The 21,093-nt window shown below is 40.5% G+C and overlaps 1 protein-coding gene across 9 annotated transcripts in view; it reads right to left on the bottom strand.

Moving 5' to 3' along the window:
• Positions 1-21,093, bottom strand: part of RASGRF2 (Ras protein specific guanine nucleotide releasing factor 2) — a 260,807-nt gene that overhangs the window by 140,893 nt on the left and 98,821 nt on the right. For all 9 annotated transcript variants that reach the window (XR_008707844.1, XM_055562907.1, XM_055562886.1 and 6 more), the window contains exons 5-9: positions 17,238-17,491; positions 11,903-11,982; positions 11,351-11,544; positions 5,839-5,948; positions 4,841-4,959 (exon numbers count right to left, since the gene is read on the bottom strand). Coding sequence is in view for 8 of the 9 variants with exons in the window: in XM_055562907.1 (XP_055418882.1) it covers positions 4,841-4,959; positions 5,839-5,948; positions 11,351-11,544; positions 11,903-11,982; positions 17,238-17,491 (757 nt within the window). In the remaining variant the exon portion in view is untranslated. The remainder of the gene's footprint in view (positions 1-4,840; positions 4,960-5,838; positions 5,949-11,350; positions 11,545-11,902; positions 11,983-17,237; positions 17,492-21,093) is intronic.

Here is a 21,093-nt window from a genome sequence, read left to right as displayed (position 1 = left end):
AGACTCCTATCGGCCTCATAAGAACTATTAAATGAATATTCATCACTTAATTATGAACAGAGGTCATCACTAAGAGATGAGACTGTAGGCAACTTTATTTTCCTCTTCATACATTTCCTAGGTTTCCTGATTGGTTTTTTTTTATTGTGTTTTGGAATATAAATCTATGATGGTGGGTCACAAAACACTTACATTAACATATGACTATTCCAAACAGTACCTACCTTTACAGAGATCTAAGGATGTGCAGGAAGTAAAGAACCCAAATCTCTATGGGTCCCTGAATGCCACCCATTCAGGTGAGTGTTTAAGTGGGCTGCCTGACAAACGCACAGTCAGCATCTATTTGGTGCCTAAAGAATAACACAGAGGTAGTCCTGCGGGAGGGCGTGGGACTGGGGGACGGGGACGGGAAAGGGCTTGGTTCCAGTGATAGGAATGGGCAACAAGGAAGAGAGGTAGGTGGGAGCAAACTGGCAGAGAGCCAGGGAGCAAGTAATCAAATACGAGGAACAAAGGAAAAGTGAAAAAGCAGAAGGCAGAATGCTTAGAGGAGTAAATAAGCAAGTAATAGCCACAGAAGGATTGTACTCGTGAGACCCATTGGTGGAATCAAAGCCAGAGATCTTTCAGAGGACCTGGGTTATCCTGGCCAGGAGACGGCGGTGGATTCAGCAACATAAAAACTGAAAGTCAGAAAGGGAATGGATGGGAAAAGACAGCAAGTTCTAGCTTTGCCATGGGTGGTCATGAGTCATCCAGACAGATGGGTTAGGGCCGAGCGGAAGACTGCAGCAGAGACAGGTGGACAAGTGGGCTTAAGGGTCGTTTTCAGAAAGGATATAACCGAGGCTAAGAAAACTGAATAATAATGTGCTCGTGGGTAAATGCTTCTAGTATTTAATGATTCTGTAAGTTGGAAATTTTAAAATACACTGTTAACTCATGTATTAGTCATTATTGTGAATTTTAGCTTTGAGGTAAAAAAACAAATGTTTCCTTGGCAACTATACACTAATATGCCTAATCTATAACTGCTCATCTTGGATCCAAATAAGAGACTATATGCATTAGGTATGCACAGAAATCTGTACATCTGAATTAGAAGTGAACAATTTCAACACTGGTTTATAAAATAATATTGAAAAATATGTTAAGTGGTTTTTTTTCACATTTCATCTTATGTTTGACATGATGTTTCAACACAACTATGAGACTTGAAAATTTCTAAATTATCTAGTTATTACTAGAAATAACTAGACTTTCTAGTTATTACAAATAAGTGAAATCATTAGTCTTAATGATTCTTTGCATTACCATCATCATCAGTCTATCTAATAACTGGGGTCAACTTATAAAAAAAACTTGTTTTTCAGTCACGAAATTCCCATGGTGTGGCATTTGAGACTGGCTAAAGCCCTTATTCTTATTCCATTCAGTAGTTAAAAAGACTGAAGAGCAATTTCCAGGTTATTGGATTAGGCATTTGAATAGGTGTAACTATTTCCAGACCGCATGTTACAATTTCAAAGAACACTGGTACATTGAAAGTACATGATTTTGAATCTGGGAATGATTAAAGTACCAGAAGTTTCATGTTTCATTCTCCATGCATTTAGCTTTAAATTCAGTCACTCTATTTACTTTTCCTAATTCACCTTTCTACCAGACAACGATGACTATGTATAATGGATTTTGCACAAAATGTCAACTTACAGTGCCTTTATCTTCTAATAAATATTCATATATACTTCATGTTATTGAAAATAGAAACTTATTCCAAAATTTAGATCTTGGTTTTTAAAGTTTATGTCATAATCTCACTGACTCCAGTCATTTTTATGAACATTTAATTTTCACAACAACCCTAAAAGACAGGTACTACTATTAACCCCACTTAAAAAGAGGAAGGAGCTTCCCTGGTGGCTCAGTGGTAAAGAATCTGCCTGCCAATGCAGGAGGTGCAGGTTCGATCCTTAGATCAGGAAAATCCCCCGGAAAAGAAAATGGCAACCCACTCCAGTATTCCTGTCTAGAAAACCCCATGGACAGAGAAGCCTAGTGGGCCCCAGTCCATGGGGTCACAAAAGAGTTAGACATGACATATCGACTAAACAACAAAGAAAGGAAACTGGGGCTAAAAGAAATTAAGTAAATTGTCCAGTATCACACAGCAAGGAAAGGGAGGAGACAGGATTTGACCTCCATGATGGAGCTAGCTATACTGTCTATTATTGCCTCAAACACGTACAACATTTGCTCAAGAAACTTTGAAAAGATTTTGAAAATAAATGACAATGTCAGACCACTGCTATGACACAGTCCTTTGCATCATACTCATCAACTATCTAGTAATTGGAATCAGTTTATAAAAAATAAGCTATTTCAATCAATGAATTCCCACGGATTGACATTCAAGATTGGCTATCACCCCTATTCAGAGGGGCGCTTTCAGACGACCTTATTTTTTCTAGTCTTCAGAATTAAAATTCATTTTGAGACTGAAAACACACATATTTATGCATATATGTTTGCACTCATGCATTGAACGTGTCTAGTTGGCTGCCGTCTATGGGGTCGCACAGAGTTAGACACGACTGAAGCGACTTAGCAGCAGCAGCAGTAAAAGTAATAATTGTTGCAACCAAAGCAAAACAACACAAACTTTCCAAATTGACTGTAATTGGATTATCTTCTACTTTCAGATTAAGGCCTGATTTCTTTTTAAACCACCTTTATTGAATAATTCCCAAACAGACTAACCAAACCAAACAACACAGAAAAATACTGCGGAAAGGCAAATCATTAATATCAACGTCAATACAGCAATAACATCAGATATATTAATAGCTGACAAAAGCGCCTCAAACATGTGGTTCAGAACAAGCAATAAATAAAATCTAGACATGAATCAAAGAGAGAGGTGGCTCCTGATTGGTTTTCCTGGTGCAAGGAAAAAAAAATACGATTTCTTCACTGTATTCAAAACCTTCCAGCATTTTTCATCATAGATGCTTTTTCCAACTTAGAGATATATTAAACGTTTATGTGTAATAATAATACTCATCAATCCAAAGTCCTTTCAGAAATTGAATACTAGTTATAGAAACTTTTGTTTCCATTTTCACATATTACAAAGCTCAAGTCCTGTAGTCAGTATTTTTCGGTGGACTCCAAACATAAGAAAAATACAAAACAAGACAGCTGACATTCAAAACTGCAGTTCAACAAGCAATTCAGTGTCACCCATTGTCCGTTTTCCAGGTGCCTATAATGGAAAGCATTGAACTAGGCAAGAGAGAATTCATAAATAGTGCCCTGCAGAGTTACAGTTGCTGGGATAGACAGGCAAGCAAACACGTACAAGAAGACGAGATGCACGCACCAGGAGCAAGGGCGCTTGGAAACGAGGAGGAGAGTAAACTCATTCGCACTGGAGGGGAGAGGGGGGGAAGTGAGGAAATTTAAAAGGCTCTGATCTGAGCCTGGCAGGACAAGAGGACCTTCCGCAGGCACCAGAAACATGGATGAGGGAACCCCTGGTCCCCAGGGGCCTACATATGTAAAGGCACAGAGGCAGACGATGCCAGGAGGCAGGAAGCCGATACAGGGACGCAGTCTGTGAAGAGGGATGGAGGGGGATTAGGAAGGCCTGGTGCCGTCAGCGTGATAGTCCACTATTACTTAAAGAAAAATTAATACTTCAAGTCAAAAATGCGAAAGCTATCATATCCTCAAATATACTTCCAAACTTTAACATATGTGTGACTTCTCCCCTTGTAAATAAATAATGGAAAATAGAACAGCATGTGTTAAATTTTTTAAGTGTTCTGTGCAAAAATTAATGTGTGCAGCACAAATAATGTCTTGTTTGATGAGGTAAAAAAAATGTTTCAGGCAGCACATTTTGGTAGGCACTAGAAAAGCAAATATCTTCAATTAATATTGGCACGTTATAAACAGAAACCACATTAAAGGTTAATTCGAGTTCCAAATGTATATGCCACTCCTCCCCAAGTTCAAAATTATGACTGTATGCAATATACTGCCTGAAATCGACTCTGTGAGGGCATGTTCCCCTCCCTCAGGACACCTACGCACTTGCAAAGAATTTCAAGTGTGGTTTTTACTTCGTGTACTTTGTAATAAGAACCACGGAGGAATATGCACTGTCATGGCATAGCTTCTCTACAGTTTCCAGCATAAATATCTTCCACTCTTCAAAGGCTTAATTTACTGGGTGATGCCCCCAAAGCACACCCCTCAAACGTGATACCTTGGCCATCGCCAAAGTATGGCAGGGCAAGTTGACACATTTCATCTAGCAACTGGAGTTACCAACTGAATCAAGTCATATCGTGTGGGGCCGATCCAGAAGTGCTGATGAAAAATGGGAACAAGAGACAGCTGTTTTCACTGCGGACATTGTCCCCTCTCCTATGGGAAAGGGCTTTGAGTGAGGCAAGTTTCTCCTGGGCCTTTGCCTGGATGTCGTCACCACCTGGCACTGCCACTCCAATCGGCCAGACCAATCTGTCCTCCTTGGAGCTGTAGAGAATGTCCGGTCCACTGAGGAGCAGGGTCCAGTCAGAATGTAACTTACTGTCCCACTCGTGCTTTACTAGTATTGTGTTGCTGTTTTTCATGGCCCCTGAAAAGAAACAGCACAAAGGTGGGCCTCAACCACAGCCTCGGCCAAGGCCATGGGGACGTCCTGCATGAACAGCATCAAGCAAACAGCCTAATCAAGCCTGCTCCACCACGCTTTCCTGGATCTGCCTGTGATAGGTGACAGATACAGAGACCACTTAGCTGGTGAGTCCGCTGAACAAGGACTTACCTTGGCGGATGAAAGTCTGGCTGGTGTCCAGCAAAATATCACAGCCCTCGACGATCATTCTTTCTATGGCAAGGTTCTTCCTTATGTTTTCGGTGTCGCTCACTTCATCATGCATGACCCTGTCAAATACAATACAGGACCACAGTGAGAGATCTTCTATTATCCCAGTGGGAAAGCAACAGAGCTCCATCTGGGAAGCAAGGGTTTGACCTTGTATCAGTTTAACTGGAGATGTAGGGTAAGTCACACTGGACTTCTAACCTTCATCAAGTCATGACTCAAAGCAAAGCAAATGGAGTATTCTGGGACCGTTGCTTATAAACGCAACAGGAAAGCAACACATTATTTTATGAACAGCTTCTTTCATTGAAATTAGGATGCCGTTTCTTAGAGGTGGAGCAAACTAGAGACCTTTATACTATATACACTATTTATATTTGTCCCTTATAAGTTAAAGGAACACAGCTGTAAAGAAATGCCTGAAACACTGAAAAGTCACTGATCAATTGAAAATATACATTCTCCAACTTCTTACCAAATATGAATACAAAAACTCAACTAACCATCTTCCTATTATAATGAAAGAAATGTGAATCTTTTCAAACTTAAACCAAAATGTGTCTAATCTCAATTATATAAACTTAAATGACATAAAATCATTTTCAAAGATTTTATATAATTATACTTATTATATAAATGTTATATATATATAATTTTTTCTTGGTTAAAATTATTGTGCATGCTGATTTAGCACCATCTCAGAAGCTAGCATTTAATGTTCAGGGGAATCTGAGAAGCCACTTATGTCTTGCTTCTTGTTCCCGCGGACATAAACATTCAGTTCAGTTCAGTCATGTCCAACTCTTCGCAATCCCATGGACCACAGCATGCCAGGCCACCCTGTCCATCACCATCTCCCAGAGTCTACATCAGGTCTTCACAAAAGACTAACATGCTACTTTGCCATATCAAGCCTTTATTATAAATTCTTCACGTACCTGGACAGTTCCTCTAGTTTGGATTTCGCAAACTCCAGACTTTTTCTCTCCACATGCTCATGGGGTGTATGAGCCAGGAGTTCATGAAGCGTGATGATATACCTGGGGATCTAGAAGCAAAGCAAGGCCAGCGTGAGCAGGAGGGCCGGGTGAGTAACACTAGACCTTCTCTACTGCACCATCACCACTTCTGAAGAGCTCATCTCTACTCTGACACGTCTGGCTGTTTTACAAATATATTTTTTAAAATAGTTATTTATTTGGCTCTACTGGGTCTTAGTTGCACATCTGGGATCTAGTTCCCTGACCAGGGATCAAACCCAGCTCCCCTGCATTGGGAGTGCGGAGTCAGCCACTGGACCACTCAGTTTGAATATTAGGCTTCAAACATTTGTTTGAATCCCCACAAACTAATATTTTTAAGAAATACATTTAAAATGAACTATGTTTCAAACCTCACACACGCGAAAACTTCACCAAGAACACATGAAGATAATAAGGCACAAAGAAACAACTGTTTCTTTAGATTTTTAATATACTCATACATTTCTCAATCATAATTTTTGAAAACTGGTTCATAGAGGAAAAGATACAGTTATCAGCAAGTCACTTGAGTCTGTATTTTAGATTTATTTGTCTGTTTACAATTTTTTTATTGACAATCCTATTGCAATGTTCTCTTTAAGAATCAAAATGTGGGAAAAGATATGTTTACCCTTATTACATTCTGATCCCGCTTTACCTCAACTCATCCTTCTAGCAGTAAGCAGTATTGCTTAATTAGATCATTTGTTTATGCTTTTATTAATGAACAGACTATCTATCTGAATTCTCTCAAAAGCAGAAACGCCACCAACCCTGTGGAGGATTTAATAGAACACAATGAAGAATTAACTCAAGTTAAATATGTTGATTTAACTCGACATATTTTTTACTGGCTTATAAACAAAAAATTGTTAGAAAGCAGGGGCAGTGGGTTTAATTTTAATAAAAACCTGCATGAACAACAGCTACCATAATTCTGTCTGCTATGGGTCAGATTGGGAGTTTGAGGTTTGCATCCAATCCTCCAGCAAAACATAAGGATCATTTCCCCACTTTTTGGACAAGGACACAAGGCATGAAGACGTTCCATAACTTGCCCAAAGCGGCCTCACAGTAAATGGCAGAGCCAACTGTGAGCCCAGCTCTGACCAGTGCACTAGTCTAGTGGGTGTCTCTGCAGGGACTGGGGTCTTACTCAGCCTTTGAAAGGACCCCTAAGAATGAAGAAAGTAAAGCAGCTTCCCAAGACTCTGTGGGTAGCTCCTTTCATGTTGACCTGAGGCATTGGCAGCTCTATCTACAAATCTGCTTTTCCTCTCTTGCCTTCACTGGGTCATTTGCTAATATTTACTGCATACCCAGATTACCCATGGGTACAGAGGGCAGTGCCCTAAGCGCAGACATCTATCAGCAGTTCATACTCTAGGATCATGTCCTAGAGACTGTCATCAAGTCAAGGTTTTGGAAGTGCAGTATCCTCAGTTATAGGAAGATGGGTCACAAGAGAACCCTTCCTCTGAAGCTAATGTGAGGAGGCTTTGTGACTCTCTACCCCATAAACTTTTCACTAAGACAGCTGGTTGGGCCATTCCTTTTGGTGAAGGCTGCTGGGATAAGTATGCTTTCAAATATCCCTTTTGTACAATGCCATGACTGATAAAAGTTTGCCTCTAAGTTAGTAGTTCTACAGGAAAATCAAGGCAATCAATAGCTAAGGTACTCAACTTTTCATAACAAGTGGAGGGCAGGAGTGGGAGAGCCTGACTGCTTATAATGTTCTGAAAATCCACAAAACTAAGCTCAGTCAATAGCTTCATGGTCCTCCCCCAATCATTAAATCTATTTTAGAAAGCTCCCTGGCTAAGTGTCAAGTGGATGGATTTGAAAGTAACTGGCCCATCTCACTTTCTGGTAGAGAAACGAAGAAGCCTGAAACGACCAAAAAGCAGGCGAAGGACTTCTGCAGAGAGAAATGGACAGCGCTCCAGAGAGCTCATCTGACATATTCAAGAACTGATTATAAATCTGTCCCCGCAAAAGACCTTGGAGCTTCCCAGGTGGTGCAGTGGTAAAAAAAAAAAAAAAATCCACATGCAAATGCAGGAGACATAGGAGATGTAAAAGACAAGGGTTCGATACCTGGGTTGGGCCGGAAAAATCCCCTGGAGTAGGAAATGGCAACCCACTCCAGTATTCTTGCCTGGAAAATTCCATGGACAAAGGAACCTGGTGGGCTACAGTCCATGGGGTTGCAAAGAGTCAGATAAGACTGAGCGCGCATGCACGTGCACGCACGCACACACACACACACACACACACACCCCCTCCATGGGGTCACAAAAAGTCAGATACGACTGAGTGTGCGCACACACACACCCCAAAACCCAAGGATCATAGTAAGTATTGTCTAGATGAATCATAATTCTTTCAATTATGAAATAATACTGTCACCTTTAGACACTAATTAGCTTGCTCTTTAGTTACAGTAAATAGGTAAGTAGAGCAGCAAGTGGCTACTTCCTGGAGGACCTCTAACAGCACTGTCCTTCTCAGAAGCAGATTTCATGATTTGCTCATCTATGGACATATGAGCAGCTGAAGACAATTTAAACAGTACTAGCCAAACCACTGTTTTTGCTAAATAAAAATTAAGTTAATCACTACTGTATTGTCTATAACAAATATCTTGATAACACAAACTTTCTTGTCTGATATTAATAGTCCAATTGAGGATAAATTCACTGCATCATCAATTAAGGATACATTCACTATAATTCCTCCATGTTTCCATAGCTCAGCCTAATTCACTCACAGTAACAACTGACTTACTCAACAAACAGCCCAGAAGAGGTGGAATATAACACTTCTCTAAATATACACAGGCTAAAAGTTTCCATTTACTTCTCTTCCTCCTTCGGCCCCCATACCAACTTTTGCCTCCATATCTAGACTCGGCAGTGGCCTCTTGGCAGTATGAGCTAAGGTCACCTCTTCCACTCTTGATCTAAGGAAAAAAGCATCACACCCCAGTCTTATCCCAAGGTGTCCAGCTTACGTTGAAGCAAGGTGGATGTGCAGAAGTACCACAGCTAATACAATTTATGCAGAGGGAAGCAGACCGTCTGAGGGAGTAAACGCCTCAGGGCTCCTCAGGGAAAGGATCAAAAGGGAACAAGAAATATAGAATGAACCTAGCAAGAAAAACCTTCAAGTTTCTAGAAAGGGCAGTTTTCTCCCAAGTGCTCTACATGGTCTCTCCTAGGAAGAAGGCAGGAGGGAGAATAAGGCATTTGGGCAGCAACTCCAATGTTTTCTGCTCTTGGTCTGTTCAAAATAGCTACAGAGAAGGAAAACAGTTTTGGAGAAGCAAATAAATAAGAGCAGAATTCAGCACTCTTTCAATTTGCACATTTCTTGCAGTTGCACCAATTCTGGCTAAATTCTTTTAAGTTTGAGGCTTCTTCCAGCACCCGCTGGTTACCCTAGTCTTAAAAAAAAAACAGACAATCTCAACATCTGACCCTTTAGCTTAATTCTAGGATCTGGAGGGAGGGATCTGAGACTCTTAGAAGGTTAGTTAGTTACCCAGCTCAAATTTCTAGTCTGGTCCCCCAGAGAGCCAGGGATCTGGGAGATATTTAGAGCTCAACTGTCCCAATTTCAAACTTAAGAAACAGAAATTCAGATTGGTTCAGTTAAGTTTCCCAATGCTACCACTGAAGGGAGAGCAGGACATGCAGGTCTCCTAAATACTCCCAATCCAATGGTCCCTTTTGGACATTATGGAAATACATTCCCTGGGATCAATCAAATTGCCAAGTTGTTGTTATCGGGCTTAAACTCCAGGGGGAGAAAAGAAGGTTAGAAGAAGACTATCTCAGCATTTTTAAGAAATCCAAAGGCCTTTCCATTCCAATCCAAAGACCTACATTCAACTGTTTGGACACCTGACCTAAAATTCAAGTACAGTTATTGCATTTTAAACCACTGAGAGACTCACACCAACGGAAATAAACAATACTTGAAAAGGCATTCGTGGGCTTTCAGGAAGGGAGTGAGGCTCCTCTCTGAATGTTCCATGCATCTTTCACAATACTACCTTTGTTTATCCACCTGAGTTGAGGGTTGCTAGGCAGACAGGATTTAGAGAATTTAATCATAACCTAGAGCTAATTGCCAAAGATTCAAATAGACTCTCAGAACATTGAATAAAATTTTGTTTCACTCTAAACAAAATCTCAAATTATAATTTTGTATAAGGTTTTTAAAATGCATTTTTTTTCTTTGTAGTTTCTCGTATGGAATATTTGTTCAGAGAGGCAAAGAGTTAAACAATTCAGTTCCATGGTGAAGAAAAAACACAACGACTTTACAAAGTTTCACTATACTTAAGTTGTTACATATGCATCCTTTTGATTTTTTAAAATCTTACTAAACTTCTACAGTGACTTCCAGGATTTCAAGCAGGAGAGACAAACTTGAAGACAAACAATTATGAACCAGAGCAGCATCTCCCTCGGAGGCTACGGAACGATCAGCTGAGGTCAGAGATACCCGTTCAGAGGGACAAAGCCCTCCACAGAAGCCATAACACACATGATTAGAAGAGTCGGTTTGCCACATAACAATTTGGAGGGCTGGACTGAAGCCCCACAAATTCCACAACAGGAACACTCGATGCTTTTCCAAAAGAACAAAATCAACGCTTTTTAAAAGGACAGGAGATTCAATTCACATTTTGGCCTCTGCAGTTCTCTCTAAAGAGTGGTGAAGTTTTACATACAGGAAAGGATGCAAGTGTACTTGATCCTTGGGGTTGCTCTAACCCCCAAAAGTGAAGGTTGGGACAAGCCCTAGATTCACTGGAGCAACCTGACTAGGGGCCAGGAGTCCCCAGGCCTAGCCAGGGCCTCTGGCTCCTTCGTCTCCCCACAGCCTCTGTGATGGGGAAGGTCCTCCTTGTGCTCTGCTGAGCTCCAGCCAAGGGAGACTCGGCAGCAATGAGAACAGGGCAGGAAAACAAACACCTTCCCAGCAGTCCTTCCTACCCCCCCCCCCACCCGCTGGCCTCAGAACCTTTTATGCAACCAGCCCGCACTGGAACATTTGCACGGCAGCCTATTTCTGTAAACCCAATAATATTTTTAAACACGCTGGAGGAGGAGACTCCATGGAAGAGGTCTGTGAGGAATCTTTCTGCAGAGAGAAATTTGTGCTGCTTTTCAAAAAAAAAAAAATCACTCCTGATTTAATTGTCTCAAAAATGCCTGGTCTTCTTACAAACACTAGACAGACTGGAGAGAATATGTGGCAAAGATTTGTTTATCTCAGGGTCAAGCTCAAGATGACAGAGGAGGTATCACAACCTCCCACAGGGAACACGGGCACGTCTCATGCTGGTCACACCAGGTATCAGTCACATCGAGCTGGAATCAAGGACTTACAAGACACATCCTGGGTGACTTACCTGAAACATTGGATATGTCAAGAACGTCTCCAGCATCCTCCCCTCACAGGCAGGGTTGGCTTCATACTGTTTTAAGAGTTTGTCAAAGTCTCTGTTTTGCTTACAATTGGCGAGCACTTGGAGGCTGTACTGGTGATTACGCACAAATTCTTGATAAATGTTCAGCATGGGGAGCAAAATATCAAACAGGTCAGCTGGAAAGAAGAAGCAAACATGGCCGTCTCTCAGTAAATTATCCACGGGACAGGGACAGACTGCTCACTCTGCAGGAATGGCAGAGAGCGGCTCCCGGAGCCAGGTTTCAGGCTACACGGCCCAGGGCAGATGCCAGAATGACTGACTTGGTAGAATGCACCCCGAGGCAGAGCCCAACTCTAGTCCCCAAAGAACCTTGACGGGCCACGGGGAAGGGTCAAAAGGGCAGAGGCCCCGTGCCCACAGAAGCTCCCAGGTCATCAGGGAAGTTCAAACAACTTAGGATGAGTAACGTTGAAGCTGCTTTACTCTTTATTGCAGCCACATTAAGAGAAACTTTTCAAAGCATGCACTTACCTAAAATTAAAGTAGGCCAGTTGGCTATTCTTGCCTTCAGTCCTTGATGAAATATTTCGTGAAGAAACATGATTGTTTCACTATAAAAAAAAATGGAAAAAATAATATAATTTAATCACTATAAAGTATCTAGTTTGTTAAAGAAGTTCACTGAATCCTTAAAGCCTTAAGTACATGATATACATGTCTCTGAGGGCCTTGGAACCATACAATCAATAAAGACATGGATTATATCAGCCCCCAGAAAGCAGTTTATCTTTCAACAACCCGAAAACCTCAGTGAAAACTCTGAGCTAAGCCCCAAATACTGGAAGACAGTAAGCACCAAATCAGTGTCATATAGTCCTCTTTATCAACTTACAATATTGATAAAAACAGCTTTCTCTGTTAGGATGTAGCACTTCAACTGATAATCAGAAAATTAGTTAAGATCCTTCTCTTCAGATTTAATTCTAAATGATAATTCAGCCAACATTCTCTCTCTCTCACTAAAATGAGTTTTGACAGAGACGAAGACTTGACAGACCTCTACCACAACCACTCCTAAAACCCTCATGCCAGAAAGGTAAAGGAATCTTCTGTAAAGAATGTAGTCTACATGAATATATTAGAATGAAGATTGCATCAATTAAAGATCCATATTTCTAGAAGGTTTAAGAAGGGGAGTTATCAAAGTAACATTTGCTTTCTCCTCACCAGAATTAATCTACTGGAACAAGCCTTTGAAGGTTTTTCTGAACTAACACATCAACACAACCAAAGACAGGATTATTCATGTCAGTGACATACTTGGGTTTGTTATAAGTCAAAGTCCACAACAAGAAACATCAATGGGAAATCCTTACTTTCTGTGAATGGCCCATGGAACACAATAGATGCTCCTGTAGACTGTGATTTGTTTTCTTTCATAGAAATTTTAACTAAGCAGTATTTATTGTTTTAGGATTTCGACCAAATCTACTTTGGTAGGTATTGTAGATTAGTCCTTCAATCTTCATTCCATCGTCCTTCTAGGTAGAGAGGACGGAGAGCTAAAATTACATTTTCCAGAGTCCCTTGCAGAGAGGGTTCTAGATGTAAATTCAGTCCCACCCATGGACGCACATGGTAAGACATGAAAGGCAGCAGCAGAGGCCATCTTCCTGTTACTGAAAGTCAGTCATGCACATGTATTTTGGGGGCAATTTCAGTGCCTAGCCTCAGTGGTCTAGTTTCTAGGCACCAGTTTGGTGTGGTTGAGAGGCAGCTGCGGTGGCAACAGCAGAAGCTAGTTTTCTAACCTCTGGGTTATATTTGTGGTGCTGTGCCCTTGAATTCAGTGGTCCAGGCCTGCTGTCTGACTTGTGCTCCAGCCCTTCCTAAGGAACCTATAAGCAGTGAATTCCCTCCAATCACAGAGGAGGTTCCTCTTGCCTACACTGAAAACTAACTGGCATATCTACCTTCATATTTTGGTATTTAAATAGAAAACAGGTGAAACAATTCTTGGTGACTCCAATATGCGCACAAACAACATTCCAATGACCTGGCCTCTCTTGGGTGTTTGAACCTCTTTCTCCGAAGGTCTTGTCTTCCACTGACCTCAGACAACACTCTTTTAATCGTACCCTAGACCGTCTCGTTGTCCATAACTGCATCCTCTCCCTTATATCAGTTTCAGGGACACTGCTCTGTGACCATCCCCTTACCTCCGAGTTCATTATCTTTAGAAACCTGACTCCCCAAATCCCTTCCCACCATCAGGACCCGAGACCATTGACCCTGCTACCTTATTACTGACCAAAATCCCCTCACAACATCATTTTCCATTCTCCACAGTTTAGATCTCATGGTTCAGTGTTATAACCCCTTTCTTGCACACACCTTCAACTCCCTTCTGTTTTCAGTTCATCATATTAGCCTCATACACACCAATACTAGTTAAACTCTACCCTTTGCCCACTCGATACCTGCACCTATGCAGCTGAAGGTGGTTAAGAACAACATAAAACCATCCTGAATAGTCTCATTGTAAAGTCATAGCCACAAGTCTAATATCTAGCAGTTCTATTACATTTCCCTCATCCATTCACTGCCCTGTCCTCCTTGATTATCATTTCACACCTTTTCCTCTCTTCCCTGACTCCAGCACTTCCCTCCCATCAGCACTGCCACTTGCTATGCTTGATTCCTAACCACACGATGTGTCCAGGTATTATTCCTTCCCTGTCCATGCTCCCACTTAAAGTCAAGCTCTTGACTTGTTCACCACATTCTATCCACTTCTGCCTGTGCAAGTACCCTGCTTCAGCAATTCTTCCCTCTCTTTCCCATAACCCTTCCCCCTACTGCCTCATCACTGTTGGTGTCATTTTTATCCCATCTAAACACATGCACAAACACACACACAACTTTATATTTCTTTATTTACCTCCAGGTACCACTCTGTTTCTCTGATCCTCTTTATAGCAACCCTCCTTGAAGTAGATTTCTACACCAACTCTTTCTAATTCCAATTCCCCTTCTCACCAAATCAGGTTTTGGTACCTCATCAAAATTGCTAATAAGCTCCAAGTCATTAAACCCACAGTCAACTCTCAGTTATTGTTTTATTTGACCTTTTGACATAGTTGTTTGTTCCTGCCTGCACTGGTTTCCAGGACAACCCATCTCCTGGTTTGTATCCTACAACCCTAGCTGATCCTCTTCATTATAACTTTTTGAAGGGGTACAGCTGCTTTACAATGTGGTGTTAATTTCTGTTGCGCACAAGTGAATCAGCTATATGTATACATATATCCCCTTCCTCTTGAACTTCCATCCCATTACCCCAATCCCATCCATCTAGGTCAACACAGAGCACTAAGCTGAGCTCCCTGCTCTATGCAGTAAGCTCTCACTAGCTTTCTACTTTACACATGTCAGTGCACACAAGTCAATCCTAATCTTCCAGTTCATCCTACAGTCCCCTCCCTGCTGTGGCTCTTCATACTCCTAACCTCTAAATGTTGAAATATCCCAGGGCTCAGTCCTTGGTCCTCCTCTCTCATTTATTTGTACTCACTCCCTTGGTAATCACATTCAGACAAACAACTTTAAACACTATTCATATGCTATTAGACTCCAAAATTTATACCCCCAGCCCTGAACTCCTCCCCTGAACTCCAGACTAACATCCAACCCTGCTCCCTTGATTTCTACATCTGGCTAACAGCATCTCAGACTTGACAAGTTCGAGATAAAAACTCTTGGTCTTTTCCCATAAACTTGTTCTTATGTCAATCTTCCCCATTTAATAAATAGCAGCTCCATCGTTCTAGTTATTCAGACCCAAAACCCTGGACTTTCCTTCAAAATCCACTTCAAGCTCATCAGCAAATCTTATCGGCTCTATGTTAAAAACACACCCAGAATTTAATCACTTATCACTACCTCCATCATCTCTTGCCTAGATTACTGCACTAGCCCCACCTAATAGGCCTCCCTGCTACAGTCGTCTCTCACCTGGTTTATTGAAATAGGCACAAAACTGATCTGCCCACAGTCTATACTCAAAAGAGAAAACCAGGGGGAACTTTTAAAACCTAAGTCACGTCATGGAATGCTTCTCCTTAAAACCCCACCAATCTCTCCCCATCTCATTTAGAGTAAAAGAAAACATCTTTACAATGCCTTAACTGTTACCCCTCTGACATCTCCCTTCATCTGCTCTGACACTGGCAAGCCCGGCATGCTCCAGCCTCGGGCCCTCTGCACAGGGCACCTCCTCTGTGTGCGTCTCTCTCCCCTCGGGCAGCCACATGGCTTGCCTTCTCATCAACCGCAGTCTCTGCTCAAATGTTAATGTATCATTGAGGTCTTTCTAAAAACTGGCTATAGAAAAACTATGGGACATTCTCATAATGTAATACCATGTAGCAATCTTTTGAAAAATAGAATACTGTCTCTATATATCAAATATGGAAAGATGTCCAGGACATACTGTTAAGTTTAATACGTACCTGTAAAAAGCAGGCACGTGTTAAAGTACTTGCCTTTTGTGTTAGAAGGGGGGGAAATAAAATTATATTCAAATTCGATTGACCTACATCAAGAACACTGTAAGGCTATATAGAAAACTAATGAAAACAGTTACAGATAGCAACTGAGGAAAATGGGGTAGGGAGAGACAGAGTTCAAAGCTGTCTGATGTTCTCATGTTGTTTTAATTTTTTTAACCATGTTTTGGTTAAATGCATGTTTTTATCTACTTAAAAAACAAATAAATAACTAAAATGTTAAGTAAAATAGAATGCTGGAGTGGGCCGCCACGCCCTCCTCCAGGGAATCTTTCCAACCTAGGGATTAAACATGAGTCTCTTATGTCTCCTGCATTGGCAGGTGGGTTCTTTACAACTATACCACCTGGGAAGCTGAAGCAGCACTCAAAAACAAATAAATAACTAAAATGTTAAGTAAAATACCCTAACAGTCCCCCTTCTCCCTTCTCCCCTTTCCTTCTTTATTTCTTCCACAGCACTAATCACAATATAAAATACTGCTGCTGCTGCTGCTGCGTCGCTTCAGTCATGTCCGACTCTGTGTGACCCCATAGATGGCAGCCCACCAGGCTCCCCCGTCCACGCAAGAACACTGGAGTGGGTTGCCATTTCCTTCTCCAATGCATGAAAGTAAAAAGTGAAAGTGAAATTGCTCAGTCGTGTCTGACTCTTAGCGACCCCATGGACTGCAGCCTACCAGGCTCCTCCGTCCATGGGATTTTCCAGGCAAGAGTACTGGAGTGGGGTGCCATTGCCTTCTCTGATAAAATACTGCATCTTTCACTTATTCACTATTCATTGTCTATATTCCCACATCAGAATTTAAGTTCTATGAAGGCAGGGACCTTCTGCTTTGTTCACTGATGAATCCTCAGCAGTAAACGCACTACAAATATTTATTGAGCAAATAAATTTACTAAGAGATCCTCAGACCCTCTGTTAATTTTTGTTCTTCCTAAAGTACTTCTGTATAAGTTACATGTGAAGACCTATTAATCACTTCCATTTCCCTCAGGTTATGAAGGAGGTAATTTTCCCCAACACACACACAACGACAAGATGTCAGAGGGGTAGCAGTAGGTAATGCCATGTCAAATAGAAAAAAAGAGACCGAGAAAAAACTAGATGCCAACATACCAGATAAAAATAAGAAAACATGGGCTAATAATGAAACACCAATGACAGCTTCCTTATTTTCAATATCATAAGCTCATGCAGGTGAATTTATGATACCTCTTCTTTTACGAGTGAAGTTAAACTTCCTTTAAAAACTACAGATAGGTTTTTCACACAACTTTTACTTATCCAAGACAAACCTGTTGAGAAAAATACTGCTGACGTCGTCGTGGCTGATGGGGGGCTTCTTGGAGCTGGCCGCCATGCGCAGGGGCCGCAGGAAACCATTGACGAGGATGTAGAGCTGGTGAACGTACTCCGACTCGGCCTCCACCATGGTGAACACGATCTGGTTTCTCTTCCTCATGCTTTCGGCGTGAGGAGAACAAATGTAATCCTGCACGATGGTCTTCCATTTCCTTCTACATAACCACCCTCGCATGAAGCTCTGAACCTACAGAGCAGCGGCAACAAAACAGAAGTGAATCTCAGGGAGGGGTGAGGCAGGCTTCTTAAGCTGGTCGGTAGGGTGTCCATCCTGTGCCGTGGGTATCGTGCTCCTTCACTGGAGCACTGGTGGGCCCACCACAGAATAAATAATGTCAGGTTTGGACCAGATAGCAGGAAAAAAAAAAAAGATGATTTTTAAAACAATATTTTTCTTTAGCTTTTCAAGTTTCTTCAATAGCTTAAGCTGTTTAGGCCTGACTAGAAGGACAACAGAATATAATAATATTACACACATTTAGTTGTTAACATTTCAAGAAAGGAATAAATCGAAGGCTTATTCTTTAACAACATAAAGTCAGGTATTAACATTTTTTAATTGTGGTAAAAAAAAAAAACACACGCATAACATAAAACGTACTGTTTTAACCATTTTTAAGTGTATAGTTCAGTAGTGTTAAGTAAAATCACTGTTGCACATACAGATCTCCAGAACATTTTCATCTTGTGAAACTCAAACTCTATAATCGTTAAACAACTCTCCATTTCCCCCTTCCCTCAGCCCCTTGTATTTCCCATTCTACTTCCTGTTTTTATGAATTTAACTACTTTGGATAACTTACATAAGTGGCATCATTCAGTATCTTTTTGTAACAGGCTTATTTCACTTAGTATAATGGCCTCAAGGTTCATCCGTGTTATAGCATGTGTCAGGATTTCCTTTCTTTTTAAGGCTGAATAATATTCCACTCTGTATATGTATGTGTGTATAGATATATAACATTTTGTTTATCCATTTATCTGTTGATGAACATTTGGGGTGCTTTCACCTCTTGGCTATTACATATAATGCTGCAATGGATACAGGAGTGCAAGTATCTCTTCAAAATCCTGCTTTCAATTATTTTGGATAAATATTCAGAAGTGTGATTGCTGGTAGTTCTATTTTTAAATTTTTGAGGAACCACCATACTGTCTTCTATAACAGTTGAGCCATTTTACAATCTCACCAACAGAGCACAAGGGTTCCAGTTTCTTTGTATCGTCAACAATACTTGTTATTGGGTGTTGGGGTTTTTTATAGTAGTCATCCTAATGGGTGTGCGATAATATTACACTGCGGTTCTGATTTGTACTTCCCTGATGCTTAGTGACGTTGATCATCTTTTCAAGTGTTAGTGATTTCTCTAAAGAAGCATCTTTGAAAGAAATGTGTATCATCTTTGGAGAAATGTCTACTCAAGTCCTTTGCCTATTTTTAAATTGGGTTTGATTTTTTGTTATGGCTATTTGAGGTTTTTTTTTTTAAGCTTAAAAAAAAAAGTGTTAGACATCAACTCATCTGACCCCTTCTTTTTACAGATGAGTAAACTAAATTTCTTGGTTAAGTTACACAGGAAAGCTACAACCAGGCTTGCCCTTCTTTTACCTGCTTTTTGTTAAGAACTATAAGGACTCTCTTTCCCAGACACATGGGCAAAAACACACACTAAAAATTCACAATGGTGTTATCTTGTGGGGGGAAAAATAAGAAATAAAAATTAAAATCAATGTTGTAGGAAGATGGAAGCCCCTAAAACTGATCTGAATCCCCAAGATAGGATTTGAAAAATAACAGGCCAACTGGACAAAGTCTGCTAGCCTTTGCATTTCAGCCAACAAATATTTACTGAGCATCTTTTAAATGCCCAGGTAAATGCTGAGAGCTAAACAGAGAGGTATATGTCATATCCCGAACCCAAAGGCTCTGCCACTTAACCTACTGGGTGACCTTGAACTCTGGGCTCCATTTCCTTATCTACAAAATAACTGACCCCAAAATCTGAAGTCCTTTCTAAATATAAGAAAAATTATATGATAATTTATTAGTATTTGTTATATCTAAGCAGTAGATTAAGCAACAAAGCAGGTTGCAAAGTCATACATAATTGAAAGCAATAAATTACTATCAAATCATTTTTAGTATCATTGTTTTCTTCTTAACAGATTATTTTCCTTTTTTCTCATACTATTTCACCCATATGGTCTCAATTATCATGCATTTAAACAACTATTCTTCTTTTGCAATATTTAAAACTGTCTCATTTACCAACTGATGTCAGCACACTATCAATTTTCATAATAGGCATTCACACAGATGTCATATCTCAAGCAATAAAAATTAAAAACACATTTTAGTAGAATTATGTGGAGAAAATTATATGCATATTATTTGGAGAAATCATATGGGAAATTTCTGTGAACCAATTTCAATTTTTGGTCTCCTGAAGTTAAAAAATTATGTTGCTATTTGTAAAGATCAGCATAGAGTATCTAATTCATTTGTGGGACTTCCCTGGTGGCTTCAATGGTAAAGCCTCTGCCAACAATGCGGGAGACCCAGGTTTGATCCCTGCGTCGGGAAGATCCTCTGGAGAAGGAAATGGCAACCCACTCCAGTACTCTTGCCTGGAAAATCCCATGGACAGAGAAGCCTGGTAGGCTATAGTCCATAGGGTTGCAAAGAGTCAGACACAACTGAGCAACTAACACACACATGCACAATTCATTTGTAAACATCCTTTTCCACAGAGACGTTAGTCTGACTGGGGACATAAAGGGCAATTGAGTCAAATTCAAAACCTGTTAACAAATTTAAAAGTAAGGTTTTTAAAAAATTATTTCCATTATGAAAGAGGAAGACAGGAAACTATAAAATGTATTTTATCATTATTCCTCCATTTAACAGAAATATTTTCAAAAATCAACTGAATTTGTGTTAAATAAAAGAATCTGCCTGCAATGCAGGAGATCTGGATTCGATCTCTGAGTCAGGAAGATCCTCTAGAGAAGGAAATGGCAACCCACTCCAGTATTCTTGCCTGGAGAATTCCACGGACAGAGGAGACTGGTGAGCTAGCTACAGTCCATGGGATTGCAAAGTGTCGGGCATGACTTGAGTGATTAACACAAACAAAATCTATTTACTTGAGCAATATTGCCTGCCGTGCAAAAGCTGGCTTGTTTATTTGCTAGCATTTTCTACAACAGGACAGTACTACAATTGTATTTTAGTGATATCTTTGTTTATATGGAACTGCATGTTATTAAAAGAATGGTGATTGGCGGCAGGAGGAGAAGGGGCAACAGAGGATGAGATGGCTGGATGGCATCACTGACTCGATGGACGTGAGTCTGAGTGAACTCCGGGAGTTGGTGATGGACAGGGAGGCCTGGCGTGCTGCAATTCATGAGGTCGCAAAGAGTTGGACACGACTGAGCGACTGAACTGAACTGAACTGAACAGCATTCATCTTGTAACAATGATATAAACCAAATTTAATTTAAAGATTTTCAAATTCTAAGAGAGAAATGTTTTTATTTTACTTTGTTATTTCTTGAAAACTGAAAACAGTGCAACTTAGTCCTGAGGAGCTTTTCTTTTTCAAATTCTGAGCAATATTTAAAGCTTTATTGCAAATAGGAATAAGAAAAAAAGAAGAAGAAATAAAATTCTGTAACTGTGCACCTTTTAACATAATATTAACACAGCTGAATCAGTGCGTTTACACAGGACAACTAAGATTGTGGAACTCAAAACCGAGATGACTTAAATCAAACACAGTAGAC

Source organism: Bubalus kerabau, chromosome 1, assembly GCF_029407905.1.
Source record: "Bubalus kerabau isolate K-KA32 ecotype Philippines breed swamp buffalo chromosome 1, PCC_UOA_SB_1v2, whole genome shotgun sequence".
In the NCBI taxonomy this organism is placed as follows: domain Eukaryota; kingdom Metazoa; phylum Chordata; class Mammalia; order Artiodactyla; family Bovidae; genus Bubalus; species Bubalus kerabau.
The sequence above is the reverse complement of the archived record's forward strand: the minus strand, read 5'-3'. Positions and strand labels throughout refer to the sequence as shown.